Consider the following 13,388-nt stretch of genomic DNA (forward strand, 5'->3'; position numbering starts at 1 on the left):
GTGTCTCCAATAGCTAGCAGCGCTGAACCTATTTGCATACCCACAAAGCACACCTGTATGTGAGGTGTACCTGATAAAGGGGCAATGAGTATGTATAATATTTCTCTGTCCACAAGAGCGATTGAAAGGGCACAAAGGAAAGGGCACAAAGCTCCCAGAGAATGGGCTGTAATGCTTCTCTGTTCACACAATTTGTTATTTTTTTCAATATAGGAAAAGTGGGTGAATTTTTCAGAAAAGTACACAAAGCTGCCAGAGAACCACTTTGGCCATGCAGACTGTTTCTCTGTATACAAAGTTTTTGGTTTTCCGCCCAGAGATAATCGATGTTAGCCAAGTAGGTAAATTTAAACACTTTGTTTGAACGAACAATGTATCATTCTTGGGTTTGGTTATGAAGTGTCTGGCTATCCATCTTGAAGGTCATCTTGTAATCAGATCACTCGAGATGGATCTCAATACCAAGTCTAAACTGGGCCTGAGACTGACCTAGTCATTACTCCAGGGACCCTCTGTGAATTACCCAATAAAATGACCCAATAGACTCAATCTAGCATTTGAGTAAAAACAATGGCCTCATTTAGAAGCTGGATATGAACGGATTTGTTTATAAATTGTTAATAGGAGCATTTACACAAGAAATTTGTGTAAAATTTCAGAAAACAACATTTGTATTCTACTTGTTCTCCTGAGGGTTTGTAAATTTATGCATTACTAATGTAGTATTAATATAAACCTCAACTGACTGAGTTCATTAACATGGATTACTGAACTTTTATATATAGATTATACTGTCAAGATTAAATTACTTATTTATTTAACAGTAACCCATGAATTAAGGCAAATAAAACTAATCATTCAACTATGACACAAAGAAATTACAGTACAAATGGAGGACAGGCTGGTCTATTTGCAGAGCGATAAGCAAATGCCTCAGCTCATGGACAATTTTCAGCTCGTCAGTATTTAAACTAGCTCATAAATTGGTTCTATTTGCCAGGGCGTCTTGGTAATGCAGAGCAACACCTTAGATCCAGCACATTGGAAGAGACACTTAAACAATTTAAAACAGGTGCTGTTACACTGCTAAATATTTTTATTGGCACAGAAGTGAGTCAATAATGCCTTTTGCCTTCTTTCGTTGTTTAGAAGTCATTTCTTGTTACCAGCCCTTTGTGCCTTTGAACATTAATGGAGTTTTATATGCATCGGTAAATTCAAATGCACTGTGTCAGGAATGCACCTTGCACTGTATGGCTGATCAACATGTGTATGTCAGTATGAAGTAAATCAGTGTTTCCAGAGCTTTGTAAATCTGGTGGAAATTTTTAGCTTGGTAAGGCTTTTGCAAATATTTAAACACAACTATATTAAAACCAATATTTTTTGACCATTAGCTTGACATATTTTCATTATATAAATATTTACCAAAAATGGAAAATGTTTATTGAATTATTATATGTATAGAGGACATAAAAAGTCTACACACCCATGCAAGGTTTTATGATGAAAAAAAATGAAACCAAGATAAATCATGTTAGAACATTTTACACACTCAGTGTGAAATTACGATGCATAAAAATTTTAAACAATCAGAAAAAAAAACCTCTGAAATATTTTAGGGGAAAAATGCACAATTATAAATGGGTATACATAATAACCATTTGTAATTGGGGCTGGGGCTGTATTCAGAATGAACCAATCACATTCAATCTCATGCTAAAAAAAAAGTAATTATCATACAGCTGCGATCAATGAAATTATTCTGATTAACCCCAACCAGCTGCTTCTGTAGGATTTTCTTAACATCTTCTTGGTTTCATCCAACTGCTGAAGCCATGGTCTGCAAAGAGCTTACACAGATAATGGTCTCACTGTTGAAAGGAACTGAGCAGGAGAGGGGTAAGAAAAATTCAAAAACATTCAATGTACCATGGAACACTGTGTAAGGCCATCATCAACAAGTGGAGAAAATGGAGCAACACAGTAACATCACCAAGAACTGGACATCCCTCCAAAATTTACAAAAAGACAAGACAAAAACTTACCAGGGAGGCTGCCAAGAGACTTACGGCAATATTAAAGGAGCTGCAGGAATATCTGACAAGTACTGATTACTCTCTGCATGTGACAATAATCTCTCATATTCTTCCCATGCCTGGGCTGTGGGGTAGGGTGTCTAGATGGAAGTCCTTTCTCACAAAAAAAAAAATCCAAGCCTAACTAAATCACACCAAACCATGTGGCCAAATATGTTATGGTCGGATGAGACAAATTTCAAAAGGTATAATAATTCCAAAAGGTATATTTGGTCCAAAAAAACCCCCAAAACAACATCACATCAACAAAACAACACCATACCCATGGTGAAGCATGGTGATGGCAGGATCATGCTTTAGTGCTGCTTTTCTTCAGACATAACTGTGGGAATAGCTACAAATACCAGTCAATTTTATTGCAAAACATTCAGGTGTCTGCTAGTAAGCAGAAGATGTAAAGGAATTTCCCCTTTCAGCATAACTTTGACCTAATGCATACATCCAAATCAACAAAGGAATGGCTTAACCAATAGACAATCAATATGTTTGAATGATCTAGGCACAGCCCAGACTGGAATCCACCTAAAATCTGTGGGGTGACCTGAACTGGGCTGTGCATAGGAGATGCATAGGAGATAAAATATTGTCAACCCAAGATATATCACACTGAGAGACTCTTACCCAAAAAGACTGAGTCGTGTAATAAACAGTGCTTCAACAAAATATTAGTTTAGGGTTATGCAACTAGGTTATAATAAGTTTTTATTTTTATTTTTTCCCTATAAAAGATTCTGATTGTTTTTTTCACTTTATTTGTATATTTTACAATTGCACATTGAAGGTGAGAAAAGATGACATGATTTATCTTAGTGTTTATTCTTTTATTTCACAAAACCCTACCACAACAGGGACGTGTATACTTTTTTTTAAATCCATTGTAATTGATATAACTCAGACATAAAAGTACCTTTGAACACAATATTTGTTTTTGTACAAAATGTCAAGTAAAATACATGTATAAAAGGTAACCTTAACCATAGCTGAACTTTGAGCTATTTCATTCTAACAAAGCTATTATTCACTTGATACTTGTGCTTTGTGTGAATTCCTGGGAAAAACATTGTTGTCAGAACACGTTGTTTTTGCCTGTCATCATGGTATAGGCTTGAGTCTCGGTACTCTTTTCCCACAGAGCTATTTCTAACTATTTTTTTAAATGATTAATGATTGATCATTTTTATTTATTAATTATACACAACTAACTGTATAAATACCTATATGAAAAAAAACTTCTTTATTCTTTTGCAAATCTTATGGCTCCAGATACCCATATATATGGATTAGCAGGACTAAGTAGTACAATTCAATTTAATATTAAATTCTGATGCTAAAGTTAAAAGTCACTGAAAATAAAGAAACAAATCTATATCTTAACACAAAACGATTACTCAAACAAATACATAGTCGTTCTGGCTGTACTATGTAATGTAAAGTAATGCAATCTTACAAGTGTCAGCTTTAAATTGGTAAATGGTAATTAATTTAAGTTGAGTAATACAGCTAACTTAATGAAACATGATGACACTGAATTAATCTTGTTAAGAAAACTACATGTTTGGTCTGAATAAAAAATGCATAACTTCATAATAAGCAGCGATCTCCTCGTTAATCTTGGAAAGTTTAATTAAAAAATTATTACTGTTTTCAGGTTTGATCTTCGTTGTATCTGGTAGACCTTCCTGACAAGTGGTCACATATCACAGTCAAAGCCATCATTGTCAGTGCCATCGCCGGAGTGTTGATGTGCTTTCTCATTGTGAAAGCAGTGGGAACAATGTGGACTTTCCACGCGCATAACTTTAGAAAAGTTCGAGAAGTCCACACGATACTTTCCCTCTTTGCTGCGGGAGATAATAGGGAGGAACTGGAAGCCCCACATGATCTCCTTAGGCATGTAGGAAGTCCTCACATGGCAAGAGAAGCTGGTGGATTCAGCAACACTGTCCATAAACACGACAAGCTCAAAGTCTTGATTCTGAAGAGTGTCCATTGTCATTTCAAAGAACGGACTGGTTTTGTCTATCACATGGTAGAGAGTCAGTGGAGAGATGAAGAAGAGGTTTTCATTCCCAGTTTCCACAGTGAACTCAATGTTGACCTGATCCATGATGATGGTTTCTCCTTCAGGTGTGGTTGTTGTTTTAATAAGCTTGCCATATATTTGCGTTCCAATCATCAGTGATTTGCGCAGATTGGCCAGTCGTATCTTTAGACACAGAGTATCTTGTCTAGAGCAGATGACAGCCATCTTACTAAATATGATTGCTTTGGCTCTTCTCTTGGGCAGTGAGATTTTGGCCATTACCACTCCACCCCAAAAGCAGGGAATGATAGTACCAAGGTTAACCTGGAAAACATAGACAGCAATGGCACCTGGGCAAAATGTGGTAATGGCTCGTGCGCCATAAGCAATAAATGTCTGTGTCTCCAGTGAGTACAGAAAGGCAGTGGTAAGGTCATAGACATTAACCACACATGCACTGTGGTTAGCTGATGGGTTTTGCCACCACAAGTCACCATTGGTACCACCGACCCAGTACCAAAAAAGTGCAAATACAAACCAGCTAAGGATAAATGAAGACACAAAAAAGAACATAATAAACGTCCAGTGGATCTCCACTAAAGTGGTCCAAATGTCTTGCATGAAACTGGACCATTTTTTGTACTGTACATTGGAATACTCAATGTTGCAATGGCCTTCTTTGGTCACCAGGCGGTTTTGACGTATCCGCCACTCAGTCAGATAGTCTCTGAGCAACTGTGCTGGAGTGTGTGCCATTTTCAAGACCAAGAACACTCTGTACAGTAAGAGAAAATAGGATATGTTGAAAAAAGTGCAGAGTCAGAAATTTTTCTTCACTCATAAATAAGCTTGTTTAAAATTACAAGTCGTTTCAGGTTTGCAAATTAAATGAATTCACATTGAAGACCTTCATTAGAAGTCCCTTTGAACTGAGCTCATCAAATAGTTGTTGTCTTATTTATTATATGATCTTACTACTAGCACACCAATTTCACAGTGAAATCACAGCAAAAAAAAGTGTAGAGTAAAGAACATACCTGCTAAAAATGTTCCCTTGCGGATGTCCAATAGTTTAATAAAAAGGTCTAACTAGATTTCTGGTGATTTCTCTCTCTCTCTCTGGATCGCTCTCTCTCTCTCTCTCTCTCTCTCTCTCTCTCTCTCTCTGTATTGGCAGTGAACTTTATCTCTCCCACTCCCTGTCTCTTGTTCTCACTCTCAGTGTCTCTAACACCTTTTTATCCCAAATATGTGCTTTTGTATTGTACCCTTAGTCTGGGACATGGATTTAACCAATACGTACTTACAATTGGTCAAGATTTCAGTTCATGTTATGTTATGCTCTTATACCTGTACGTTCCTTAACATGACATTTTTCAGCTCATTACGTATTTTAGGCTTAGTTTTAATAGCATCATGATGTTCCTTTGCTTGTAAATTCAATAGTAAAACACCAGATTGAACAGTGTGTGGGGGAAAAAAAACCTTGATTGTCTTTGGCTGAAAGCTGCTCTTTTTAGTCCTTATATAATTAGACAGAATTAAAGATTGTTAGTGAGACTGTAAAAGTAATTAAATACAGTAGGAGCATTAGGAGAACACCACTGATGTTAGAGAGAGGCAGGAAATTGAATTGCAATGCCTGTCCTTGGCAAACAAACCTCAAAAATCTCTGTGTTCTGGAGTAATGAGACACGTGCATCTCGCAGATTCATTGTCGTGAACCAGTCTTGTGGCTGGCCAGCATTAGTAACAATCTGACAGTCAATGCTGTTTAGTGATTATTTGTCTTATTGGTAGTGTTCAATTATTACAAACATATGGGAAACTAATATACATTTTACAAGAGCTCCTATGGATCAAAACAAGTTGTGATCAGCTTGTTGTTGAACTTCATGAAAGTTTACCATTGCATCTATCTACAGTATGTTAACAACAAGTACAGTATGTGCACAAACATGGGCATTATTGATAAACACTGTTCTCCACATTTGGAATACCTCAAGGTGTAGGCTTTTCCATTTGTTGAGAGAATAAAGTCATCGTAATAATGGCCGTGTATTTACCACTTCAGGTTAATGCTAAGTTAGCACTTGGACACTTACACTCTGCTATAAGCAAGCCAAGCAGAAAACTGCACACCCTGACACCAAACCTTGGAACACCTAATTTTCATCAAACCTTGGAACTCCTAATTTTCATCAAAACATGAAGTGTCCAACCAGCAGCAAGATCACACTCAACAATGTGTACACAAATATGGCAAATGCATATAGGGCTCCTCCCTGCCCCCACCTTGGACATTCTGACCACTTCTTTATTTCTGACCCCACCCTACAAACCAGTCATCAGTAGGACAAAGTCAACATTAAAGACAATTAAAGTATTGATCTTCTGTAGGGGAAATTCCAGATGACATATAGCTGCAAGCAGTGATGACGGGCCCAAGCACTACGGTGCCATCACCACCCAGTGTGTGTGTATGAAAACAATGCCTAGTGAAATGAGTGCTGTAAAGTAAAACACGTAAATATAGAAAGAAAAGAGCATTAAAGTTTGATTTGTTACCACAGAAACACTGTTTAAATATCAAGACTCATGTTTTGACATTAATCTGACCAAGTTTGAAGCGATTCAAATACATGTAAGAAGACTATTTAAAAGTCTGTTTTAAGTGACACACGTCCTGCTGCCAGTTGGTGGTGCTATGACCGTAACTCACAATAGTCACATCCATGTGATCAGCCTTTGTGACCAAGCATACAGCTCAAATTTCATCTAAATCACTCATTGCCTGCAGAAGATATGAGACACTTCCTGTTTCCCTTTATTTTGCCATAAATGTATTGTCTCACCATGTCGAAACCGTTCGAGATATCAAAAACCCCTTCAAAATTTTGCATCCTCATTGTCTTGCCATTATGTTGACCAAGTTTGGTGACAATCATATGAATCCCCTAGGAGGAGTATTTAAATGTTCACCGCATGAGCTTTTCACAAAATCCAAAATGGCTGACTTCTTGTTGGGCGGAGCTAATGATGGTCAGCATGAAAGTTGTTCAGGTCGATGAGAACAATATGTGTACTGAGTTTCGTACATGTACATACTTCACGCTATGTCACTTACCTCCCTGGAATATACTCCCAGAGTGCCTATTGGGTTGAAGGCAGTTCTGGATATCAGGAAAACTTCACCTGGTTATCCTGTGTTCATGGAACCATGCACCATCTTCATGCCTCTCAGTATTGCCAATGATGATGAAATATTCCTCGTGACAACCCCACCCAGTAATCCCGCCTCTGCTTAGACATGGGAGCACCCTGTGTCTTGCACTGATACAGATGGGTAAGGGGTCCAAAGAACAAAAAGCTCTGTGCGGTTGAAGTTGTACCATAAAGTGCATACTAGACACAGTAGGGATCATTGTGCAGATCATAGACCTTCATTCACAGGTTATTTCCAAATTTAGACGAAATACAGTAACCTTACACAGGACCCCTAGGTTTTACCCTAAGGTCGCTCTGGAATCATTCAGCCACCAGTGAGAGAAATAGACAGACACATGTACTCCTATCCCATCATTTATTGCAGCCTTGTGTAGGAAGGTTGATGGAAAAACGGTGGAATGTATTGATCTCGGACTTTCTATAGTGTACCCACAGATCCCTTGTATTGAATTAGGCCATTGCATTAACAATTAGAACCAACACATTAAAGGGACACCTCACATAGACAGTGATATCTGGAACTGACCCTGCAAGACAAGATAAACAGAGAGCACTTCTAAATTCAGGTAAGCCAGGATGAATGTGATCTCTCTATCAGTGAAATAACCATGAAATATTATGCAAACGCAGTAAAGTGGTAGTATGGAATATAATGTTGAGCTTGTTTGCTACAGATATTCTTTTCTTTCTCTCTTCAAACCCATCAATGACACAGGAACATGGTAAAAGTTCTACTGAAAAGTGCATGTCTATTTGTTTTATGTAAGAATCATAACATTATAATCCTGTTTGTTTTGCTTAAAAATAAAAACCCTGTCTCTTAGTTCATAATCCTCACCTATTAGATTTCCTATTGCCCCCTCCTTCTAAGGCTGGACTTGGTACATATAATGTTTATCTGTACACAAAATCACTTTGCTTGTTATTGTTCCACTACAGGAAAGCAGGGTGGATTTACACAACATGCTGCAGGACATAGTTTAGTATAGAAAGCGAAACACGTTAATGTGTTTTCTTGTCAAGACACGTAAACTTATTCTTAGAAATCACTCACAAAACATCTTCTCTTATTTAGGCTACGTCAAGCAAGTAAAACAATGATCTAAATCAGCAATTTACTTTACGTGAGACACAAAAGCTTGTCAAGCTGTAAATAATGTTTGAAGGCAATAGGATCACTTTATACTTAATTTAAATTTGTTCAGCTGAAATCAAATGGTCTAACAGGTAGACATGTACTGCTGTCTTGGTCAAGCAGTCTACTTTTTTTTTTTAAAGTGGTCACTTTCGGGTACACTTAAGGTACAATTACTGGCTATACATTAAGTCTTATACACTCATACAGTCAGTACTTTGCGCTACCTCCCTTTCCCAAGATAACAGCTCTGAGTCTTCTCCTATAATGCCTGATAAGGTTGGGGAATACATGGTGAGGGATCTGAGAACATTCCTCCATACAGAATCTCTCCAGATCCTTCAAATTTCCAGGTCCATGCTGGTGGACTCCCCCTTCAGTTCACCCTACAGGTTTTCTATGGGCTCAAGTCAGGGTACTGGGATGGCTGGTCAGTAAACCACTGTGTTCATTCCAATCTTTGACCCTGTGTTTTTCCTTTGTGTTTTTAACTGGTGTTCATTTGACTCTTTTTCTTTCTGAATTTTTACATGAAAATAGTTAATGGAAATGAGTTGGGTTGTATTTTGTTTTTCTGACTTTTCAGAACCTCCCTTAAAACTTGGGAAAAGGACTACCCATATAGGTAGTAGCTTCAGTCCACAATTCTCTTTGGCATCTGTAGGCTGCAATATATAAATAGAGAAATAAATAAATGGCCAGTTATTTATGTAACTGTGATTGTGTGAACACCAGGGATGGAGAGAAACCTGGATACATTCCTGTACATTCCTGTGCACATGCCTAAACTTTCCAATAAAGTGACCATATGACATTATGAATAAGACAAATATAAATATCAATATCAACCATTGGATCCTTCTTCCTACGTTTCTGCCAGATTTGTGCTGGTCCTGAATAACAAGGAATCCTGGCAGTTTGATAGAACCACAGTTACATGAGTAACTACTGTTTTATTTCACCCCCTTCAAAATCCCAGGGCTGGTGAGAAACACTAATCACTAACATATGCACAATGACATGAGGCACAGACACTTGACTGACTTGAAAGCGGTTAGGAAATGACTGGCACAATCACACCACTGGGAAGGATGAGGTTAACCTTTACAAAATGTTTCAAAGCCAGCCAGTTGACTACAAAATTGAGTCATATGGTCTTGATAAAAAACAAACAAAATACCAGCAACAACAACCCTGGGCTTAGCCACAAGTCTCTCTCGAGTAATCTGGGTAATCTGGCTACAAATGCGTGTAATGCAAGTTTATCACCAATGCATGTAGTTTTTGCACGTTTCCTTGCCCTGTTCATTCAGGTCATAAGAAGTATGAACCTCCAGCTAGATGCCATCAATGGTGCTGTAGTGTGTCACAACAGGCCCTGCATGCATCTTTAACATAGATGGGGACTTACAGTCCATATAGTAGACAGACAGGGCAGCCATGGGGTAGTGCATCCTGTCTCAGCAGACCAGCGAGTAGCACAGTCAACGAAAAGTTGATCTGGCATCAGCAAAGGATTTCACTTGCACTGTGCCAAACCTTTCCCAGATCTGGGCCACCACTTCTGGGTGCAGATGCCAGTCTCCCAGGCATATCTGCTGACCTATTATATAATTTTGTCCATATAGTGTAGATAAGTAGAACATTTATGAATATGGCTCAGCTTAGAAATCCAGTCATATCAGCTTATTTTAACCAGCTTGCTAATGGGAATTTATGAATATGTCTTGAAAATCATCTCACAAATAATGTTAGGTTAACCACTCATACAAATCCATTAACAAATACTTTAAAATCTTTTTCTGTCAGGTTATCACATATTATCTATCCAAACTGCATCATCAGTCAGGCTCTTAATTATGAATAGGACACAAAATCCTTTCGGATAACCTGTTAGCTAGTTATAATCTTTGCTGCTAATGGTAATCAGCTAGGAGGACAGGATTTCTTAAAAGAAAAAAATTTAAAAAAAGAAAAAACTTTTTAAAAATATTTAGTATATATTAATATATTAATATACACTGTTTCTATTAATATACACTGTTATCATTTCTGCTAATGCTAGCAAGCTAGTTAAAAGCCTGGAGTTGTTGCCTAGGAAGGAATTATTTTAGAAAACTTGCTAACAACTAAGCAGACATAACTATTCAGCTATGTTAGCAAGACAAAATACAGTATATACTGTAAGGTTGCTGGAATGGTCAGTATTTTAAGGAACAGTATTTTGCTGTTGCAGTGTAAACAAAAAAAGTGAATATGAAAACTTTATTTCATTAAGAGTATTTACGATTTTGACACTAGACCTGGAACTCTTGGTGAGAAGAAGTCAGGTGGAGAAAATGACTCATTTAGGGAAAAAATAAATACTCAGTACATTCATTATATTAATATATACAGATTTTATTTTTAATCTCTTTTCATTTACGATTGGTTAATGCACATAGAACATGATTAGTTGAGCAAGAGCTGCAAAATATCAAAGAGCTTTTATCAACCAATGTATGAACTTTTATCAAGCAATGATTTAATTGGGGAAATGCCATTAAAAACCGCAACTTCGAACATAATACATAATTTTATCTTATACAACATTTTAAGTAAAATACACATATATGCAGTCTTCTTACAATCTTACAAAACAAAAACAAAAAATACAGCAATCAACTGAATGTTGCAAGTGTCAGCTTTAAATTGGTAACTCAGTTGAGCAATACAGCTAGACTGAAAAAAAAAACAAACAAACATGATAACATTTAATGAATCTTGCTAGAAATGTATAAGAAATGGTTGCCCTTCACTAACCCCAGAGATCTCAAGTACATAATTTTTTTTTTTTTTAATCAAAAATATCAATGTTTTCAGGGTTAATCTTTGTTTTGTGATTGTCACAAATCACATTAAAAGCCCTCATTGCCAGTGCCACCTTCGGAGTGGTGATGATGTGCTTTCTCACTGTGAAAGCAGTGGGCACAGTGTGGTATATCTATGGGCATTACTTTAGAAAAGTTTGAGAAGTCCACACGATACCTTCCCTCTTTGCTGCGGGAGATAATAGGGAGGAACTGGAAGCCCCACATGATCTCCTTAGGCATGTAGGAAGTCCTTACTTGGCAAGAGAAGCTGGTGGATTCAGCAACACTGTCCATAAACACGACAAGCTCAAAGTCTTCTTTCTGAAGAGTGTCCATTGTCATTTCAAAGAACGGACTGGTTTTGTCTATCACATGGTAGAGAGTCAATGGAGAGATGAAGAAGAGGTTTTCATTCCCAGTTTCCACAGTGAACTCAATGTTGACCTGATCCATGATGATGGTTTCTCCTTCAGGTGTGGTTGTTGTTTTAATAAGCTTGCCATATATTTGCGTTCCAATCATCAGTGATTTGCGCAGATTGGTCAGTCGTATCTTTAGACATAGAGTATCTTGTCTAGAGCAGATGACAGCCATCTTACTAAACATGATTGCTTTGGCTCTTCTCTTGGGCAGTGAGATTTTGGCCATTACCACTCCACCCCAAAAGCAGGGAATGATAGTACCAAGGTTAACCTGGAAAACATAGACAGCAATGGCACCTGGGCAAAATGTGGTAATGGCTCGTACGCCATAAGCAATAAATGTCTGTGTCTCCAGTGAGTACAGAAAGGCAGTGGTAAGGTCATAGACATTAACCACACATGCACTGTGGTTAGCTGATGGGTTTTGCCACCACAAGTCACCATTGGTACCACCGACCCAGTACCAAAAAAGTGCAAATACAAACCAGCTAAGGATAAATGAAGACACAAAAAAGAACATAATAAACGTCCAGTGGATCTCCACTAAAGTGGTCCAAATGTCTTGCATGAAACTGGACCATTTTTTGTACTGTACATTGGAATACTCAATGTTGCAATGGCCTTCTTTGGTCACCAGGCGGTTTTGATGTATCCGCCACTCAGTCAGATAGTCTCTGAGCAACTGTGCTGGAGTGTGTGCCATTTTCAAGACCAAGAACACTCTGTACAGTAAGAGAAAATAGGATATGTTGAAAAAGGTGCAGAGTCAGAAATTTTTCTTCACTCAAAAATAAGCTTGTAATAAGTTGTAAATTAAACAAATTGAAATTGATTTTGATCTTGATTATACATCCCTTTAAATTTACGTAACCAAACAGTTAACCTTGTTTTTTTTTGTTGTTTTTTTTTTTGTTATGCTCTTTATTGTTAATACAACAATACATAGGATTAAGAAACTGAATTCAATTAAAAATAAAGATTGGTCAGTTTCTCCTCTACACAAATCACAGCGAAAACAAGTGTACAGTGTGGAACCTACCTCTTAAACAAATGACAGACTGATAAATAAATTCCCTATGGACATCCAAGAGTTTGGAAAAACAGATGAATGTACTGCAAAATTATAGCTGACAGTTATTCAGTTTCTCTCTCTGCTATCACTAGACTATCTCTACTATAACAATCACTCTCATTCCCCATCTCTCATTCTATCTCTCACTTTCTCTGAGACCTTTTATCCACTCTGTGCATTTGTATGGTCTGTAGGCAGGACTTGGCATCTGCATTTGTTTTCCTGTACACAAAATTCATCTGTTTTCCACAAAGTGCGGGACATAGATTTACACAATACACAGTTGCCAATACCATACACAAAACCATGAACCATGCCACAAAGCATGCCAAAACCACAAATGGCCAATGGTTTTGTGCAGTCATGTACAGTCCCCTCCAAAAGTATTGGAACGGTAAAGCAAAGTTAGCTTATTTTTTTGCTTTACACTGCAGATATTTTGGTTTGAGATCAAAAGGTGAATATGAGATGATAGATCAGAAGTTCAGCTTATATTTACATCTATATGTGATTTAAAAAAAAAAAAAAAAAAAAGTTAGAACAAAGCACCTTTGGTG

At 37.4% G+C, this 13,388-nt stretch overlaps 2 protein-coding genes across 2 annotated transcripts; both read right to left on the reverse strand.

The window, feature by feature from the left end:
* Window positions 1-3,439: 3,439 nt before the first annotated feature.
* Window positions 3,440-4,910, reverse strand: LOC124628097 (ATP-sensitive inward rectifier potassium channel 1-like). Its single transcript, XM_047155216.2, has one exon. The coding sequence runs from the start codon at window positions 4,876-4,878 to the stop codon at window positions 3,790-3,792; it is 1,089 nt and encodes a 362-aa protein (XP_047011172.1). The 5' UTR covers window positions 4,879-4,910; the 3' UTR covers window positions 3,440-3,789.
* A 5,954-nt stretch (window positions 4,911-10,864) lies between these two features.
* Window positions 10,865-12,989, reverse strand: LOC108264450 (ATP-sensitive inward rectifier potassium channel 1). The gene is made up of 2 exons (XM_017465993.3): window positions 12,799-12,989; window positions 10,865-12,481 (listed from the first exon to the last, which is right to left on the reverse strand). Exon 2 carries the CDS (start codon window positions 12,460-12,462, stop codon window positions 11,383-11,385), a length of 1,080 nt encoding a protein of 359 aa, XP_017321482.3. The 5' UTR covers window positions 12,463-12,481; window positions 12,799-12,989; the 3' UTR covers window positions 10,865-11,382.
* Between the last annotated feature and the right edge of the window lie 399 nt (window positions 12,990-13,388).

Source organism: Ictalurus punctatus, chromosome 4 (genome assembly GCF_001660625.3).
Source record: "Ictalurus punctatus breed USDA103 chromosome 4, Coco_2.0, whole genome shotgun sequence".
Taxonomy (NCBI): Eukaryota; Metazoa; Chordata; class Actinopteri; order Siluriformes; family Ictaluridae; genus Ictalurus; species Ictalurus punctatus.